Source organism: Gorilla gorilla, chromosome 18 (assembly GCF_029281585.2).
Source record: "Gorilla gorilla gorilla isolate KB3781 chromosome 18, NHGRI_mGorGor1-v2.1_pri, whole genome shotgun sequence".
NCBI classification, from domain to species: Eukaryota; Metazoa; Chordata; class Mammalia; order Primates; family Hominidae; genus Gorilla; species Gorilla gorilla.
Window position 1 is genome coordinate 14,980,661 of NC_073242.2, and position 19,973 is coordinate 15,000,633.

Consider the following 19,973-nt stretch of genomic DNA (forward strand, 5'->3'; position numbering starts at 1 on the left):
GTGGTGGGGCTCAACAAAGGCTCCGTGAAGAGAAGAGGTCTTGCTGCTGAGCAGGCACTTGATGAGTAAGCCAGGTTTCAACTGAGAGCGATTGAGGGGGAGGCATGTCAGGCAGAGAGCAAACAACACAAGCAAAGGTCTAGAGGCACCTTTGATGGGTGGAGGTGGGTGAGAGTGTGAACAGTGAGATGGAGCCTGTAGTTGAAGATACATGAAGTTTGGGGTCAGATGGATTTGGGTTTGAGTTCTGACTCTGCCACTCACTAGCCATGTGGCTTCAGGCTTGTCATTGGCTTGAACCTCAGTTTCATCATCTGTAAAATGGGGATAAGACATGAGGTTATGTAGGGCCAGACTCATCTATCCCCAGTCCTCCATTTCTACTCTATGTCCCAGCCATTCTTAACTACTGGCAGTTTGCTACATGCTACTTGCTTTCTCTCCCCTGTCTGGCCCCTCCATGTGCAGTTCCCTCTGCCTGGAATGCTCACATTCCAGATGTGTGGAGTACACCATCAAGGTGTTATAAACCTGGTGCTGACATGCTAAGACTTGTGTTTTGAAAAGATCACTCTGCCAGCAACATGGTGTTGGGCTTGTGGGAGCGGGTGCAGGGAATCTGGAGGCCAAGGGAATGATGGGGGATTCCCAGGCTCATACAAGAAGCCTGGGGGCTTCTGCCTTCATGCTAACTCCCTTCCCCATCACTTCTCTGTCCTTAAGGTACCTTGGGGGAAGGTCAGTGAGGACCCACCAGGCATGAACGGGTTGGATTCTCTCTTGGTTAATGTTCCTGCTCCTTTCTCAGCCTAGGAGCCTGGTTACTTCATAGGTCAGGGTTGAGGTGTTGTATTAGTCTGTTCTCACATTGCTATAAAGAACTGTCCAAGACTGGGTAATTTATAAAGGAAAGAGGTTTAATTAACTCCAGTTCCGCAGGGCTGGGAGGCCTCAGGAAACTTACAATCATGGCAGAAAGGGAAGCAAACGTCCTTCTTTATGTGGCAGCAGGAAGAAGTAGTGCCGAGCAAAGGGGGAAAAGCACCTTATAAAACCATCAGATCTTGTGAGAACTCACTCACTATCATGAGAACAGCATGGGAGTATCCGCCCCCATGATTCAATTACCTCCCATGGGGTCCTTCCCATGATATGTGGGGATTATGGGAAGTACAATTCAACATGAGATTTGGGTGGGGACACAGCCAAACCATATTAGGTGTAGAGGCCAAAACCTCATAGAGGCTACTGAGAGTCTATGGGCCAGCCCTCTAGCTTCCTTAAGCCTCAGTTTCCTCACCTGTGTAGAACAGTCTTTTCAGGGTCTGTGGGGGTACATGGGATACTTCCTACAAAGTTCTTACAATAGGACCTGGCTCAATTTTATAAAAATGAAGCTCTTGGCCGGGTGCGGTGGCTCACGCCTGTAATCCCAGCACTTTGGGAGGCTGAGGCGGGCAGATCACGAGGTCAGGAGTTTGAGACTAGCCTGGCCAGTATGACGAAACCCCGTCTCTACTAAAAAATACAAAAATTAACCAGGCGGGTGGCGTGCACCTGTAGTCCCAGCTACTCAGGAGGCTGAGGCAGAAGAATCACTTGAACCTGGGAGGCGGAGGTTGCAGTGAGCTGAGATGGCGCCACTGCACTCCTGCCTGGGTGACACAGCAAGACTCCGTCTCAAAAAAAAAAAAAAAAAAAAAATCAAGCTCTTGCTGAATACTCTCTGAATGCCTGGTACTGCAGGAGGCCCTGGGAACTCAAAGTTTCTCTTAAGAACTGACCTTGACCTTAAGGATTGCCTGATTTAGGATTTGTGGACTTTGCTGACTGGGGACATCCAATTTTTAGGGAGAGATTCCTGGGAATTTTATTTGAAGGATGCACACAAAGATTTAGCTTTTACGAGTGGATCACGAGGTCAGGAGATTGAGACCATCCTGGCTAACACGGTGAAACCCCGTCTCTACTAACAAAAATACAAAAAATTAGCTGGGCTGGTGGCAGGCACCTGTAGTCTCAGCTACTCGGGAGGCTGAGGCAGGAGAATGGCGTGAACCTGGGAGGCGGAGCTTGTAGTGAGCCCAGATGGCGCCACTGCACTCCAGCCTGGGTGACAGAGTGAGACTCCGTCTTAAAAAAAACAAATAAAATAAAAAAGATTTATCTTTTAAGTAGGTCCACAGTGGATATATTTATAAAGTGAAAAATTGGAAATAGCCTTAATGTCCAACTGTAGGATATTGGTTTAATATGTGATAAGACAAATCGAGTATTATGCAGTCATTCAAGAGGAAGCAGATGGATATTTGCTGATACAGAAGGATGTTCATTATTAAGTGAAAACAATATACAAAACACTATTTGTATATCAGTAATAGGCCAGGCATGGTGGCTCACGCCTGAAATCCCAGCACTTTGGGAGGCCAAGGAGGCAGGATTGCGTGATCCCAGGAGTTCCAGACCACCTTGGGCAACATGGTAAGACCCTGTCTCTACAAAAAATACAAAAATTAGCTGGACGTGGTGGTGCACGCCTGTAGTCCGAGATACTTGGGAGGCTGAAGTAGGAGAATCACCTATGCCCGGGAGGTGAACGCTGTAGTGACCCGTCACTGTGCCACTGCACTCCATCCTGGGCAACAGAGTGAGACCCTGTCTCAAAAAAAATACACACACATATTTTAAAGCCTAAAGGCTAATATACCCCAAACTTAAAAGTGGGTATCTATAAGCAGCTTTTACAATTATTTTCTTATTCTACATTTTTTCCCTATTTTTTTTACAATAAATGTGCATTTCTTGTCTGAAAAATAGCAATATATTTTATTAACCTTAAAATTATTTGATGCTATTAAAATATAAATGAAAATAATAATAAAAGAAAAGGCAAGTTTGCCAGCTCTCCCCGTCTCCCTCCCCAGCCTTATCTCCTGACTGGATTCTTGCTCACTCCCAATAAACACGGACTCTCAATTCGTTTCAGTATTTACTAACCTCAAAACAAGGCAATGTAAGGATGAATAATCATATTCTGTAGGTGATCTGCATGCACGCCAAATTTTGAGATGCGTTGAAAGAGGAAGTTCTTTACCTCTCTGCCTTCAATTATTTATTCTCGTTTAACCCATTTCCTCCGTTCATGCCTAACTTGAGGGCCTTTATTTACTTTTAACTACGCATGCGCACTCCTGGCTGCTAGAGAGGGCCGCTTCTCCCGGTGGTCCCGCCTTCTGACGTCGACCATTGGCCGGCTCTGCCAGCGCGCTTCTGATTGGTGGCTGCGGGCCGGGCCCCGCTGCTTCTCAAAGTTGGCGGGAAAGCGGCGGCGGGGTGGAATGGCTGCGGCGAGGCGGAATGGCGGCGGCTGCGGACTCGTTCTCAGGCGGCCCCGCGGGGGTGCGGCTTCCGAGGTCGCCGCCACTCAAGGTGCTGGCGGAGCAGCTGCGGCGCGACGCGGAGGGCGGCCCGGGCGCGTGGCGGCTGTCACGGGCGGCGGTGGGCCGCGGGCCGCTGGACCTGGCGGCCGTGTGGATGCAGGGCAGGGTAGTGATGGCGGACCGCGGCGAGGCGCGGCTGCGGGACCCGAGCGGAGACTTCTCGGTCCGCGGCCTGGAGCGGGTGCCGCGCGGGCGGCCCTGTCTAGTCCCAGGTAATGCCCGGGCCTCACCGGGCGCCCTCTTCCCTGCTGCCCGCCGAGAAGTTGCCGAGGCCAGATTCGATCTTGTTCTTGACACTCGAACGGGGGCGGGGCGGGTCTGTCCCTCCTCCGGGCCTCTGCCCCTGCGGGTCCCCGCTTGGGTACCCTTGCTTCGGTCCGTCCTTGGTGAAGTTGATCTGATGATAAGCATCACCTGCCGTCCCTTTTACAAATACAGATTCCTGGGACTCTCCCACCCCTAGTGGGAATCTTCTGGGGAGGGACTCCGGCACCTTCGTTTGTCACAAGCCCCCTCTCCCAATTGATATCCTTGTTTTGGGAAATACTGTCCTGGGAAACTTCTGCTCATCCTTAACGTCTCAGCTCAAATGTTACCTTTCTCAGGGAAGTCCTCCCTAGCCCCTAGGAACGGGAGACCCTCCTGTACTTCTCCTTAATTGAACTGTCTTGGGCTGTAGCTCACTCATGTTTGCCTCCTCTCTCTCTTTTTTTTTTTTTTTTTTTTTGAGACGGAGTCTCACTCTGTCGCCCAGGATGGGGTGCAGTGGCGCGACCTCAGCTTACTGCAGCCTCCACCTCCCGAATTCAAGCGATTCTCATGCTTCAGCCTCCCGAGTAGCTGGGATTACAGGCATGTGCCACCACACCCGGCTAATTTTTGTATTTTTAGCAGAGACTGGGTTTTGCCATGTTGGCCAGGCTGGTCTCGAACTCCTGGCCTCAAGTGATCTGCTCATCTCGGCCTCCCAAAGTGCTGGGATTACAGACATGAGCCGCTGCGCCCTGCCTGCTTCCTCTCTTAAACCACTGATGCTCAAACTTGAGCCAGCATCAGTCTCTCCTGGAGGGCTTGCTAAAGCTGGGATGGCTGGGGCTCCACCCTCAGGGTTTCTGAGTCAGGAGGTCCAGGTGGGGCTGGAAATTTGCATTTCTAACCAGCTCCCAGGTGATGCTGATGCTGCTGGTCTGGGGACCATACTTTCGACTTTGTAAATGTTTTATTTATTTGAGATAGGGGACTCACTATGTTGCCCAGGCTGGCCCTGAGCTCAAGCAATCCTCCTGCGGTCAGCCTCCTTGGGTAGCTGGGACTACAGGCCTGTACCACCACGCCTGGTGTTTGGGGGCCATACTTTGAGAACCACTGGGCCAGCCCAAGCTACTGGAGGGCCAGAGCTGTGTGGTCCTGACAACTGTATCCTCAGCATCTGGCCCAGTGCCTGACACATAAGTGCTCCAAAAACCAATAGTCTTGAGTGATAGGCAATGGGCATCCATCTCACTTGTTCCCTGGGATGTCAATTGAGCACGTGTTGTACATCAGCCCCTCATGTGCAGTGTTGGGCTGCAGCCGAGACCTAGATAAAGTCTGCTGGGAGACAGGCGGTGAGCAAGTGTCCCAGAGGATCGCTGATCTTTGGGGAGCCATGAGGATGTGCAAGGTGCTGAGTGGCCCGGGGAGGCTTCTAGAGGATGTGAGGTCTAAGCTGAGGAGGTCTGAGGCTCCATGGGCCTTCCCTCACCTCAGCTCCCTCCCTTGGGAAATCAGGCCAAGATCACTTCATTCCTAAGGGCCCTTCCTGCTCAGTCTTGGAGTCTAACTAGAGGCAGATAGGGCTGTGGTCTGGCCTGAGCTGCTTTGGACCCAGACAGGCTTAGGTGGAATTTCTGGTTCCACCCCTTCCCAACTGAGCTGCCTGGAGCACTCTTGTTAACTTTTCTGGACTTGTACTATTTTGTAAAAAGGAGCTAATCATTCCTGCCTGTTGTGTGGATTCAATAAGTAAACAACTGCCTTAGTACTGCACCTGGCTCACAGTGAGGATGCAAATATCAGGACTCGTTTACTGCCACATGCTCCTGTTCCGTCCCCCCACTGCCTTACCCATCAGCCTTCCCTCTGTCTCCCTGCCCTCAGCCCCAGCGTTAGTCTAGGACAGGGTCAGCAAACTACAGGCCTCCTCTTTTCATGTGTCCTGCGAACTAAAAATGCTTTTAAAATTTTTATGTATTACTATTATTATTTTTGAGACAGAATCTCGCTCTGTCTCTCAGGCTGGAGTACAGTGACGCAATCATGGCTCACTGCAACCTCCACCTCCTGGGTTCAAGCGATTCTCGTGCCTCAGCCTCCCGAGTAGCTGGGATTACAGGTGTGCACCATCACACCCGGCTAAGTTTTGTAGTTCTAGTAGAGATGGGGTTTCAACATGTTGGCCAGACTGGTTGGTCTCGAGCTCCTGGCCACCTTGGCCTCCCAAAGTGCTGGGACTGCAGGCGTGAGTCATTGCACCTGGCAGGATTTCACATTTTTAAATGGTTGAAAAGAAAATCGTGATATGTGAAAAGTATATGAAATTCAAGCATCAGTGTTCATAAGTTAAGTTTTATTGGAATACATTGGTAATTTACAGAATGTCTCGGGCCGCTGTCTCACCCCAGCTAGAATTTTATTTGGGACAGAGACCCTATGGCGAGAAAAGCCCAAAATATTTATCTCGCCCTTTACAGAAAAAGTTTGCCAACCCTTGGCCTTAGCCTTGGCCCAGCAAGTAACCCATGCTGCTTGGTGTGTTGGTTTGCAGGCAAAGCACCTTGCAGGCAGGCTGGGGCAGTCTCCTATCTGGTCTCAGCTCTGGCATAAGCCTGGCATCTAGTAAATACTTAAGTGTTTGAACCCATGGGCATTGGTGAACCTGTCTGACATACCCACTGGCCTGAATGCCAGCTGGCAGGGGCCATGTCATTTCTTCTTGTTAATTAATACTGAGTCCAGCTTGACAAAATTGAGTCACTGCCATCAGGGAGGCAGGGAGGTAAGCGGGCCACTAAAACACAAAGTAACATTGCAGGCAAGAGTGAGGTGGCGCAGAGGAGGGACAGCTGATCTAGGTTTGAGGGCTCAGGGAAGGCTTCCTGGAAGAGGCAGCCCTGAAGGATGCATTGGAGTTATCTGTAAGGACCAACCCTCCTGGGTTGCCTGGGACTGAGAGGGTCCTGGGACGTGGGACTTTCAGTGTTAAAACTGGGACACTTGGGCACCCTCTGTCTGTGTGCAGTGGCAGGAGATTGTGCGGCTCCATGGAACAGCCTGTGCAAAGGCTTGAAGGGGATAGAGCCACGTGCCTTTGGGGAGCCTGGGGCAGTGGTGGAAGGTAGGAGGGCTCTATCCTGATGAGCTTCAGTGGCTGTCTGGAAGGACCTGCCTGCTTCAAGATGGCCTTGAACTCTGCTCACTGCACTGCTGCTGTAGTGCTGTTCCTCCACCATCTCTTCCTCTGGAACATCCAGGAGTTTGTTTCCATAAACCTAAGGTGCTGAAGAGGCAGAGTTGAAGGAGAAGCTCTTCCTGCCCTCAAGCTGCTCTCTGTCTGCAGGAGAATCAGAGAAACCATGCTTACCTAGATCGCGCTTGGATCAACTGAGTTCTGGAGGCAGGAGGTGGATTTGAGAATGTTGACTGCAGCAGTGGGGTGGGGATGGTTTCGAAGAGGAGGAAGCTGGCAGGAGATGGGCTGGAGCCATTGGAATGGTCATGGCAACCGCGGGGTGGGGATGCGGGAAGGAGAGGGAGAGACAGCGGAGAGCTGCTTTGGAGTGGGAGAGGGTGTGGGTAGAACCTACAAGGCCAATTTGTCCCATCGCGTGCCTTCGAGTTCATCCGGCTGGCTGTGTGTGCCTTCTCAGTAGAGCTCCTGTTCCCCTCTCCCGGTTGGAATGCCCTTGGGCTTGTTCTTCTCTTCGTGGGCCTTCAGTCATTCTACTTCTGTGTGTTCCAACCCTACCAGCACTTTAGGCCCATTCAGAGGGGATGGCAAGTGCATTTTCAGAACTAGCCTCTGTCACGGAGGGACCCAGGTGGAATGTAGGGGGGTAGTTCTGAGATACTTGAGCACATCCTGCCTGGGGTTGAACAGCAGGATCAGGGGTCAGCTTGCCTGGGGCTTCAGTCAAAGCCCCAGGCCCCACGTGCAGTGCAATGAAAGCCTCACGGGGCAGGCAGCAGGGCTGGCACCGGGCCTGTCCTTCCTGCAGCGTTTGGAGTTTTCTTTTACACAATCGGGTTTTATGTGGTTGAGACTGGCCAAGTTTTGCTTTCAAGGAGAGTCACTTCCCCAAGGGAATGGGAAGAGAGTCACAGTTAATACGTCATTAGATCATCCTGGTGGCAGCCGGCCCTTGTGTGGATTTGCTTGTGTGTGCTGGAGGAGGTGGCAGGGATATGTCTCAGCAGTTGGAACAATGGGGCGGGGGGCTGCCTGCCCAGCCTTTTCGGCAATGTGGAGGGAAAATTGGATTGCTTAGTAACTGTCAGAGGGTGTCTGCAGAAAGAGGATGTGTCCTGTGCACAGAAACCAGTCACACACTCTGTAGCATTGAGCAAGCAACAGGATTAGAGGAAAGCTGAGGTTTTCTGCCCCCACCTCACAGCCGCCTAATTATAACTCGCTCTGATGGGAGCGTCTCCGCCATTCCTTGGGCGTGGTTACATTTTACATGACAGTTTTGTTTGGCCTAGTAAAATCAGAAACCAAAGAAGATGGCTGGGTACAGTGGCTCACGCCTATAATCCCAGCACTTTGGGAGACCAAGGTGGGTGGATCACCTGAGGTCAGGAGTTCAAGACCAGCCTGGCCAACATGTGAAACCCTGTCTCTACTAAAAATACAAAAATTAGCCAGGCATAGTGGCAGGCACCTGTAATCCCAGCTACTCAGAAGGCTGAGGCACAAGAATCACTTAAACTCAGGAGGTGGAGGCTGCAATGAGCCGAGATTGCACCGCTGCACTCCAGCCTGGGCGACAGAGCAAGACTCTGTCTCAAAAGAAAAAAAGAAAAAAAAAAGAACATTACTATGGGCTTTTCTTCTTTTTCTAGGAAAGTATGTGATGGTGATGGGAGTGGTTCAGGCCTGCAGCCCTGAGCCCTGCCTGCAGGCTGTGAAGATGACAGACCTTTCTGATAATCCCATCCATGAAAGTATGTGGGAACTGGAGGTAGAAGATTTACACAGGAATATTCCTTAGAGTATGTTGGAACTGTCGTTAAAAACAACCAAAATCCCGAAACTATTTAGAAGCTTATAATGATGTGGATTTCATGGACACTTTTCAATGTGTATTTTTCAAATGCTTCTCAGAGAGCCTTGCTTTGGTTGACCAAGGAGTCCGGATGTAGGAATGTTTAAATCCTCGGATACTTCAGTGACACAGCCTCTGCTGCCCCTTGCTTTGCCTGTGTTTGCTGATGAAAAGCAGATGCTTGTGTTTCTTTTTCCTTCCTGGTTTGTGTGTGTTAATTCTCTCTCTCTCTCTCTCAGACACAGAAGTCTCATGTTGCATTTTCCAAATTTTATGAGTGATGATACTTTTTCCATTACTGCTGCGTCCCTGTTTTACAATGCAAAATTTAAGTATGGTCATTGCCCATGGTGATTAAAGTGTGGTTATGGGCAGGAAGACAGACTGTGTAAAAAAGGAATGACATCCTGGCTCCTCATCTTCTTCATCATCAACTACCATAACCAGTTTGCAAGTGAAATGGCATTTCCTAACGGCAGGCATGGCGGCCCCTGAAAGACAACAGCTCCCTTTCTGCTTCGGACACCACTCAAACATTTAGACGCAGCTCTATCCCTTTTCCTAGCTAGAGAAGGTGATGCCTTCTTCCATTACTCAGAGATGTTGAGACGTTTTCAGAATTTCTTGTTGAAATGAAAAACATCAAGATAAAGGACGCCTTTCAGGCATTAGCTAAACTTCCACTTCATAACTTTGGGCGAGACGTGGTGAGCCTCCTGGTGTAGAGTTCTTTTGTCTTTGTATGGAATGACTTTTTGCTGTGATGGTTTTCAATGTTGGGTTTCTGCTGTCTGCTTAGTACCCATGCCTGAATTTTTTGAGATTGTAAATATCAAAGGAGTTAGATTGTGTTCTGACATGGTTGTAGACTTTCACCTGGATTATTGATATTCTACCTCTAATAAATTTTTTAATAGGCTGTATGGGTTTTTTTTTAATAGACTTTTAAGAAAACAGTTTTAGGTGTTCAGGAAAATAGAGGAGAAACTACAGCGTTCCCATATACTCCACACACCCCACTCCCAGTTTTTCCAGCTATGAACATCTTTTATTAGGATGGTACATTTGATAAACCAACATTACATTCTTATTAACTAAAGTTTAGTTTACATTAGGCTTCATTCCTTCTCTTATACATTCTGTAGATTTTGCCAAATGCATAATAACATGTATCCACCACTACAGTATCATCCAGAATAGCTTCACTGCCCTAAAAATCCTCTGGGTTCCCCTTATTCACCCCTCCCCACCAACCCTGACAGTCACTGATCTTTCTTTTCAGTTTTGCCTTTTCCAGAATATCACATAGTTGGATCATACGGTAAGTAATTTTTTCAGACTGGCTTCTTTCATTTACTATGCATATAAGATTCCTCCATATCTTTTTTTTTTTTTTCTTTTTTAAGACAATCTCAGTTTTGCCCAGGCTGGAGTGCAAGGGCACAATCACAGCTCACCACAGCCTCAACCTCTCAGGCTCAGGTGATCCTCCCATCTCAGCCTCTCAGGTAGCAGGACTACAGGTGCGCATCACCATGCCTGGTTAATTTTTTTGTATTTTTTGTAGAGACAAGGTTTTGCCATGTTGCCCAGGCTGGTCTCAAACTCCTGGGCTCAAGCAATCTTCCCATCTCGGCCTCCCAAAGTGCTGGGATTACAGGTGTGAGCCATTGTGTCTGGACTCCTCCAGGTCTTTTTCCAGCTTGTTAGCTTTTTTTTTTCTTTTTTTTTTTTTTTCAATAAATGCCCGTGCTTATTACAAGATAGAAACATGAAGAATTCCTTAGGGACTGTTTTTTTTTTTTTTTTTGAGACAGAGTCTAACCCTGTCACCCAGGCTGGAGTGCAGTGGTGTGATCTCTGCTCACTGCAATCTCTGCCTCCCGGGTTCAAGCGATTCTCCCGCCTCAGCCTCCTAAGTAGCTGGGATTACAGATGTGTGCCACCACGCCCAGCTAATTTATTTATTTATTTATTTATTTTGAGTTTTTAATTTTTGTTTGTTTAAGATGGGGCCTTGCCCTGTCACCCAGGCTGGCGTACAGTGGTGTGAACGTGGCTTACTGCAGCCTCAACCTCCCAAACTCAAGCAATCCTCCCACCTTGGCCTCCCAAAGTGCTGGGATTACAGGTATGAGCCACCACGCCCAGCCAGCTCATTTCTTTTTATCACTGAATAATGTTCCATTGTATGGATGTACCATAGTTTTATCTAATCCACCTATTGAAGGACATCTTGACTCCAGTCTTTGATAACTATGAATAGAGCTGCTGTAAACATTCATGCCCAGGTTTTGTGTGGGTGTAAGTTTTCAGCTCATTGGGGTAAATGCCTAGGAGTGCAATACTGGGCCATATGGTAGACCTATGGTTAGCCTTGTAGAAACTGCCAGTCTGCTTTTGCATTCTCACCAGCGATGAAGGGGAGTCACTGTTCCACATCGTCTCCGCCACTGAGTGTTGTCAGTGTCTCGGGTGTGCTGTGCTTTTAAACTATTTTCTTTTTAAAGCCGGGCAGATTGGAAAGTATGCATCATTTTTGTTGCCCACAAGAAGCTTGTTTTGAACTGTTTTATGTTCACAGTTTGGGATTTTTCAGGCAATATTGCTGAGCTTTAACAGGAACTTTGCAGTCCTGTCAACCTGAATTTGAGCCCTTCATCTGCAACTAACCTTGCCGTGTGACTATGAGCAAGGTACCTAACCTCTCCATTGTTCAGTTTCTTTATCTGTAAAATGCAGATTATGCCCAGCTCATAGCACTGGTGTGAGGAATAAATGAAGATGTAGATCACTTTTACATGGTATGTGACACTTGGTAGGCACCAAATCATTATTGCTGGGAGGATCAGTATGTTCTTGCTTGTCTACACACACACACACACACACACACACACAAACACACACGAGAGAGAGAGAGAAATTGCAAAGATAGTACAAAGAGTTCCCATATACCTGTACCCAGCTTCCCCTATTATTAACATGTTAGTACAGTGCATTTGTTAAAATTCATGAACCAATATTGAGATGTTATTAACCCAAGTCTGTACTTCATTCAGATTTCTCTGGGTTTTTCCTAATGTTCTTTCCTGTTCCAGGGTCCCATCCGGGACACCACATTCCATTTCGTCATCATGTCTCCCTAGGTGCTCTCCCTGGCTGGGTCGTTCAATCAGTTGCTTTTAATTGCATTTAAATTTAATTTTGGTGCAGACAGTGAGATCTGTTACAGAATTCTTAGGTTAAAACTTAGTCACAATGGCTGGGTGCAGTGGCTCACGCCTGTAATTGAAACCCTTTGAGAGGTCGAGGCAGGCTGATCACTGGAGGCCAGGTGTTCAAGACCAGCTTGGGCAACATAGTCCCCCGTCTCTACTAAAAACACAAAAAAATTAGCCAGGCATGGTGGCACGCACCTGTAATCCCAGCTACTCTGGAGGCTGAAGTATGAGAATCTCTTGAACCTGGGAGGCGGAGGTTTCAGTGAGCCAAGATCATGCCACTGCACTCCAGCCTGGACGACAGAGCCAGACTCTGTCTCAAAAACAAAAAACAAAAAAAGCAAACCTTGTTCACAAAATTATTATGGGGCACCCAGTAGTAGCCCCTGAGCTGGATGTGTGGTAGACTCCCAAGGTGTTAACCTGAAGTCTGCCCTACTGTGGCGAAACCTGCTTGTGTGCTAGAAAAAAGACCCAAGCTGCCGAAAACCACCTGTACCGTATCCTGCCCCGTTTGTCCTCACCCAACTTCTGGTAAGTAATGTCCATTGAAAAATGCTAGTTGGGCTGACATGGTAGCCTGAGCAATAATGCATCTCAGGAGTCTGTTGGGGGGTGGAGGTAGGAAAAGGAGGGCACTGTGTGTTTTTTCCGACAGTCCCCTCAGAAATGCTGGTGGCTTGGTGCTGGAAGGGTGTTGCCTCAGCATGTTAGCTGAGCTGTGTGGTTTCTTTGAATGTTAATAACTTTCACTGTTTCGGCTTGAGTTTCCTCCCTGACATCACCAAATGAAAACATATGTCAGAGGTTTTGGGTTTCTGGTGCCAAATCCAAGATGGTTTATCAGCAAGCGCCCCCCGCCAGACAATGGAGGCTGTGTGCTGGGGCAGAGCTGCTTCCCCTTTGACATTGGCTTTTTTCTAAAACCGAAAATAAGCAACCGTGGCTGTGACTTCACTTTTCTTGGAACTGCTTTACATTACCCCCCCCAAATGGAGAAAACCCTCATTTAGCAGCTTTTGGATTGCCAAGTTCTCTAATTCTTTCTGTTGCATATTCTTGTAATGCTCAAGTTTTACTGACAAATCCTTCTGCATCAGGTGAAGCAGGAGGAGGAAGGAATGACCATGTGAAGTAACTGAGTGCTTTGTTGCCTGGCCTGTGGGTGTGTGGTTTCATGGTTGAGGAGAAAAAGCACCTGGAAGACACAGTGTGTGTAGAATGCCTTCCAGTTCCAAGGGTGACAACCCTGCGATCTGCTGGCCAGCAGATGGGCTAGGGCTGCTGTTGCTAAACATCAGGCTACAGCCGAAACTTACAGAGCAGCTAGCTGCCTGCTTCAAGGACAAGGGGAAAAATGCATTTTCAGTCATAATGGCCTACATTTAGCAGATATTTCGGAGCCCATGCGAAAGGACATCTTCAAGGGGCCTCTGCCTCCTTGTGATAAGGGAGACAGTGATGTTAGTCAAACGTGGGGCCCAGTCCTGGTCCTGCCCGTTCCTGTCTGACTTTGGCCTTGGAAGTCTGTGAAGCCGAGACAATTCATCCTTCAAAGGGTGGTACCGGGTAAGTTCTTGGGAATGGAATTGTAGACAGGCACATACGTTGTTCTGAAATCATCTGTTGCTATCTCTGTCCCTGTTGGAGGCGCTTCCAGTGACGTCGTGATTGTGTCCTACTTATCTCAGTATCCCTGCCCAGCATGGGGTCTTATGTAACATACATGGGCAGTCGGTCAATGTTAGGACTGGCTGGGTTTTAGGCTAGAAGACAGAGGAAATATACAAGCAAAGGCACAGTGTCTTAAATTTACACTTGGCCCGCAGCAGTTTTCAGATGAAAGGAGCCACCTGCTTAGTAGCGCCTTTTGAATTGGGCCCCCTGTGTAGTTTATAGCAGGCCTGAGGGTGCTGGCTAGACTGTTGGGGAGTGCTCTCTAAGCACAGAGGAAAGACTTGGTAAAGACATAAAAGGGTGGAGGAAAAGGAGCGAGACAGCCGAGTCCAAAAAACGATTCATGTGGTTTGGGCAGAATCTGAAATGAGAGTCCTTTGAGATTGACTGAACGTCTCTTGATAAAGAAAGCAAGTTCAGCTGGGCGTGTTGGTTCATGCCTGAAATCCCAGCACTTTGGGAGGTTGAGGCGGGCAGATCACCTGGGGTCAGGAGTTCAAGACCAGCCTGGCCAACATGGTGAAACCCCATCTCTACTAAAAATACAAAAAATTAGCCAGGTGTGGTGATGTGTGTCTGTGGTCCTAGCTACTTGGGAGGCCGAGGCAGGAGAATCGCTTGAACCCGGGGGATGGAGGTTGCAGTGAGTAGAGATCGCACCACTGCACTCCAGGCTGGGTGACAGAGAAAAACTCTGTCTCAATAAAATCAAATAAAAATAAAAGAATGCAAATTCAGCTAAGAGTTAAGTGCCAGGGCCTGTACTGGAAGCCGTCTCATGAGTCGCTTCGTTTTTCTGTCCCAGTACGCCTGGGAGGTCCGTTTCCCATCCCCTTTCACAGCTGTGAAAACCGCAGCCACGGAGATGAAGTCTTTTTTCCAGGGGCATCTACCTGGCAGCCGAAGAGCCAGGTGGTGAACCAATAGGTGCCCCTTGTCATTAAGGGCACTGTTGTTGTGGGTGGCCAGGACCAGGCCTTTCCCTAGGGCAGCTCTTCCCCAGGGCAGCTCTGGGAGCTGATGGTCTCTACACGGGCGCTGGCCCCCCCTGCTGGTCTATGCACAGAAAATGGGATGACAACCCGTCACCAGAAAACAAGGGCACAGAATGGAGCAAAAGAACAAAATGGGGCCATGAGAAACTTCACCCCTGTCTACCCAGGAGTTCTGCCCATTATGGCCAAGCCCAGGTGGGGGTGGGGAGAGTGCTGGATTTGGCAACCAGATGGGTTCTGAGGGGCTTGCAGTGGGGCCAGCCCCACTGTTCATTCAGTGGATGACCTTGGGTGGGTTATTTTCACTGCCCTTACTTCTGATATCCATAGAGAAGGGATGAGGTGGGGTCAGAGAAGTTAAATAATTCGTCTGCATGACTGTTAACTGGAATCTGGTGCTTCAAAGTTCACTTTAGTGGCCTTTCTGTCACCAAGCACCTGCTGGGTTCCAGACTCTGGATACACGAGGTGAAGGAGACACGTGGCTGCCCCCTGTGTGCATGGTATCTTCCTGGACCTCCCATTCCTCCTTATCGTTCCTGTTTTAAGCCCGAGAAAGTCCTGTGCTTTTAAGAACTTGTGCGGTTAGATTGGGCTCACCTGGGTATCCAAGCTAATCTCCCCATCCCAATGCCCTGACTAATCCCATCTGCAAAGTCCCTTTTGCTACGTAAGGTATCATATTCAGAGGTTCTGGGGATTAGGGCGTGGACATCGTTGTGTGGGGAGGGACATTCTGCCTACTAGACCCCAAAGATGTGTGTTCATACCAAATACAAAATACATTCACCCTGCCCCAAGGTCTCATCCCATTATAACATCAACTGAAGAGTCCCAAATCTGCTCTCAATCTCCTCACCTAATCACCTCAATCTGGTGCTGCGGAGGCTTTGGGTATGACCCATCCTGAGCAGTTCGTCTCCCTCTGTGAACCTGGAACTCACTAAACCAGTTACCAGGCCGTAAAGTGCAGTGGGTGGCCACCTAGAGGAGCACAATCTAGTTCTGTCCCTGATCCAAGGGACCTGAGATGTAATATGGGCAAGAAAGATAAGAAACAATGAGGCTGTACACCCAGAAATACCAAACTGCCAAGCCTCCCTTCCTCCTGCTCACACAGGACAGGGAAAGGAGTTTCTCCAAAGGGCCTGTCAGCACCGAATTCCACGTCCTGTGAGCTTGGGAAGACGCCAAGCTACACGCTTTCCTCCAGCGGGTACTGCTCATTTTAGAAAGTGAGTCAGTCTGGGCGTGGTGGCTCACAGCTGTAGTCCCAGCACTTTGGGTGGCCGAGGCGGGTGGATCACCTGAAGCCAGGAATTTGTGACCAGCCTGGCCAACATGGCAAAACCCTGTCTCTACCAAAAATACAAAAATTAGCCGGGCATGGTGGTGCACACCTGTGGTCCCAGCTACTCGGGAGGCTGAGGCAGGAGAATCACTTGAACCCAGGAGGCGGAGGTTGCGGTGAGCCGAGATCGTTCCACTGCACTCCAGCCTGGGTGACAGAGTGCGACTGAGACTCTGTCTCAAGAGAAAAAAGAGTCAGCACCTGCCCTGGGGTCTTCCATCAGACAGCTGTGCGTTACTTCAGGTGAAGGTTTTCCCAGAGCACAGCTGAGCCTGGTCATCCTGCATGTAGGACTCAGAGTTGTCAAAAGTAGTTGATTATCAGCTCCACCTGGGCTGTTTTTAGCCTGGTCCCTACCCATATCTTTAATTAGGATCCACGTGCTGGGGGCTCAGGGAAGTCTAAGCTTTTAGAGAGCTCTCCAGTGGGTCTCATCATCAACCAGGCTTGGCAGCCACAGATCTACAGCTTCCTGGCCCAGAGATAGCCGGGCCACAGGAGGGGTCAGAGCTGCCCGTGGCACTGGTTGGGAACTGGTGAAGGCTTCCTCGGGTGGGGACCCTGGAGCCCTGAGTACCAGGACCAAGGGGTCCATGCATGCCCCAGGCTTCTGAGGAGGAGAAGAAAGGAAGGATGGGAAAAGCCCATGCGGAGGAACAGGGCTGCTCCACCTCTTGGACGTCCAGGGCCATCTTGATGCTGGGCCGTTGCAAGGTAGTGATATCAAGTTCCCTTTTTAAAAAGCCCGGTGGCTGGATGCAGTGGCTCACGCCTGTAATCCCAGCACTGTGGGAGGCCAAAGCGGGCAGATCACCTGAGGTCAGGAGTTCCAGCCCAGCCTGGCCAACATGGTAAAACCCTGTCTCCACTAAAAATACAAAAATAAGCCGGGTGTGGCGGCGGGTGCCTGTAGTCCTAGCTACTTGGGAGGCTGAGGCAGGAGAGTCGCTTGAACCCGGGAGGCGGAGCTTGCAGTGAGCTGAGATGGCGCCACTGCACTCCAGCCTGGGCGACAGAACGAGACTCCATCTCGGGGGGGAAAAAAAAAAGTGAGCCCTTTTACAGAAAACTACTAAGTAAACAATAGTACAGTGGTACCTGAGTGACTGATGTTTGGGTACTTTTTCCTGATGTTCTAAAATAGAGCTGCACTGTCCAATGTGATTGTCACCAGCCTCATGGAGCTGTGGAGTACTTGGAGTGTGCTGGTGTGACAGACAGAGTTGCCAAACTTAGTAAATAAAAGTGTAGGGTGCCTCCCATTCCACCAGCGTGGGCTGTGCACAGTGACTTCCTTCCAGAATGGAAAGGGGGATAAAAGAGTAACTTTACGGTGGTGAAACCTGACAAACTGCCTCAGCCAGCTGGCCAAGGTTAACATCAAGTTGATACATCACGTTAATAGCACACATGGGTAAGACGCCTGAGGCCCTGGGAGGCCAGGACTTAGAAGCCTCAAATTCCACAGCCAGTCCTCACCGCCCTCACGTGGCTCCTGCAGAGAGTAGGGATAGTGCCCTAAGGGGACTTTGGGAGCCGCGTATGACCACATGAGGTCTCTTGAAGGCCTGGAGAGGCATTTGCGGACATGGTGTCTTCCATAGGTATGACAGCCGGGGTTGGTGCTTGAGACCTCTGGTCAGAGCCTGTAATGCCACATCATGAATTGCCACAAACTTAGCAGCTTAAAAAAAACAAATGTATTAATATCTCACAGTTTCTGTGGGTCGGAGTCTGGTAGGGTGTTGTTAGGTTCTCTGCTCAGGACCTCTTTAGGCCAAAATCAAGGTGTCGGCCAGCTGAGCTCTCTTCAGGAGGCTCTGGGAAGAATCCAGAATGGGCATCCAGGCTCATTAGGCTGTTGGCAGAATTCAGTTCCTTGCAATTGTAGGGCTGAGGTCCCATTTCCTTGCCGGCTGTAAACTGGAGGCTCCTAGAGGTCCCCTCCATCTTCAGGAACGAGCCTTGAATCTGCCTCCTGCTCTCCAGCCTCTGATTTCCTGGGCCCAGGTTTAGAGAGGGCTCATGTGATTGGCTCAGGCCCCCTACCTTAAGGTCAGGTGACTTGGGACTTTACCTCTGCAGAATCACTGCACAGCAACACCTAGATTCGTGTTCGATTGAATGACTGGGGGAAGGTGTATCCAACAGGGGTGGGAATCGTGTCTGTGGAGGGGAAGGGGTATCTTAGAATTCTGTCCACGAGGACCTGCCAGATGGAACAGCACAAGAGGGCTTCAGATCCAGACAGCATGGTTCCAATCCCAGCTTTACAACCACTCAATAAATGATTTGGGACACATAGCCTCCTTGGGCTTCCATTTCCTCACTTTGCAAAATTGAAGTAAGAACAGCCTCGTTTGCCGCCCTGTAGTCCCTACTACTGGGGAGGCTGAGGTAGGGGAATCACTTGAACCCGGGAGGCGGAGCTTGCAGTGAGCCAAGATCACACCATTGCACTGCAGCCTGGGTGACAAAGCAAGACTCCATCATACAAAAAAAAAAAAAACCAAAAAACAAAACCAGCCTTGTTAAATTCATCCCATGTGTTGATGCACTGGCTGTAATATTCCTGCTATTATTAGTCACTTGCTCCCAGAGCTGCCCTGCCCATTGCGAGAGCTCTTCTGTCTTCCTAGGTGGGAGAATCGTGTTTTCCCTGCCTTTACCACATTCTCCGCCTCTCTGGCTGGTGTCACGGTCCTTTAAGGAGAATGAGTGCATTGACTCCAGGATCTTGGTCTCCCCAGTTTGGCGGCTGGCCCCGACTTGGCATGAGAAATAAATGTCAGTGGGAAAAATCTTTTTAAAGATGTACGTATGTAGTAAAATGCATATCCAAACACAAATGTCGTTGCATGTGTTGATGTGTCTTCAGAAACCTGGGGTAGGGAAGTTTGGTAGGTGGAAGTTACTGTCCATCTCCTTTCTCATTGCATGGCGCATGGAAGATGAGATTTTGGCTTTAGCATTTCGCTGTGAGTGTCCTGTTTATTTCATGGTCATGGGCCTTTAGTATCAAATTTACTTGAAAACCTTGTGAAATTATACAGAAAGAAAGAATGAGGAATCTTGGGTAATGGGAAAGCAACCAGCCAGTTTTGCAAAAATTCCAACATGGGTGATTTATAACTAATTGGAAAAACATGTCTCTTCTCAGTTGACTTAATCCTTTTTGCAGTGCTGGGGGCCATAAGTGTTCCCAGGAGGTTTAAGGAGCATAATCAGCTCCCAAGGTGGTCTGCACAGTGACAAAAAAGGACAAAGGGCTCTGCCTGCGTCTGAGGGTCCTGCAGTCATGGCCAGCTGTGTCTAGGGGAGCAAAGACCCTGTCTGTCATCAGCCTTCCTGGCTAAGGCAAGGGGATGAGTTTGGGATAGTAGAGTGTGGGCACTTGTTCTGGCTGGAAACTTAGCCTTCAAAACAAGATTCCAGAGGCAGAATTTGAGACCCAAACAGGAAAAGGAAATGCCCAATGTTGAAGCACTCAGAGCGGAGGGGTCCTGAGCCGTTTGATTATAAGCAGAGTGTTGGGTCCTTACACATTTTTACAAAGTTGTTTTCAGAGACACGGAAGTCGATGGTCCCCACTTTCTCTTCCTCATTGGAGTTCCCTGGAAAAGAGTGTTGCCAGGGACAGATGATCTGACGGGGCCACAGCCCCACCAGTGTCCTTAGGAGGGAAACCTGTCAGCAGAGGGACCTCAGCCCTGGCTGATCACATGGGCTATGCTAGGCCAGTATCTGCAGAAACCAACAGCCTGCCCTTAAAGCTCCCAAGTTGGAGAGACCCGGTCGGTCACGATCCTGGCTTTGGTAGCCACACTCAGTCCCCGGGTTCATCTCTCGGGGCCAATGCGATGTTGTTTGTGAGATGGAGAGAATGGCATTGCCCCTACCCCCACCAGGGTGGCTTCAGGATGAAATTCAACACGGGAAGCACCCTCCCCCCACCCCCATGGACCAAGAGGTGATACTATTAGAGT

The 19,973-nt window shown here is 49.4% G+C and overlaps 1 protein-coding gene and 1 long non-coding RNA gene across 2 annotated transcripts in view; both read left to right on the forward strand.

Moving 5' to 3' along the window:
• The window catches only part of LOC129527566 (uncharacterized), a 131,392-nt gene that overhangs the window by 91,051 nt on the left and 20,368 nt on the right, over positions 1-19,973 (forward strand). The gene's annotated exons all lie outside the window — the stretch shown is intronic.
• On the forward strand, positions 3,313-9,662 carry RMI2 (RecQ mediated genome instability 2). Its single transcript, XM_004057204.5, has 2 exons — positions 3,313-3,652; positions 8,541-9,662. Exons 1-2 carry the CDS (start codon positions 3,358-3,360, stop codon positions 8,687-8,689), a joined length of 444 nt encoding a protein of 147 aa, XP_004057252.3. The 5' UTR covers positions 3,313-3,357; the 3' UTR covers positions 8,690-9,662.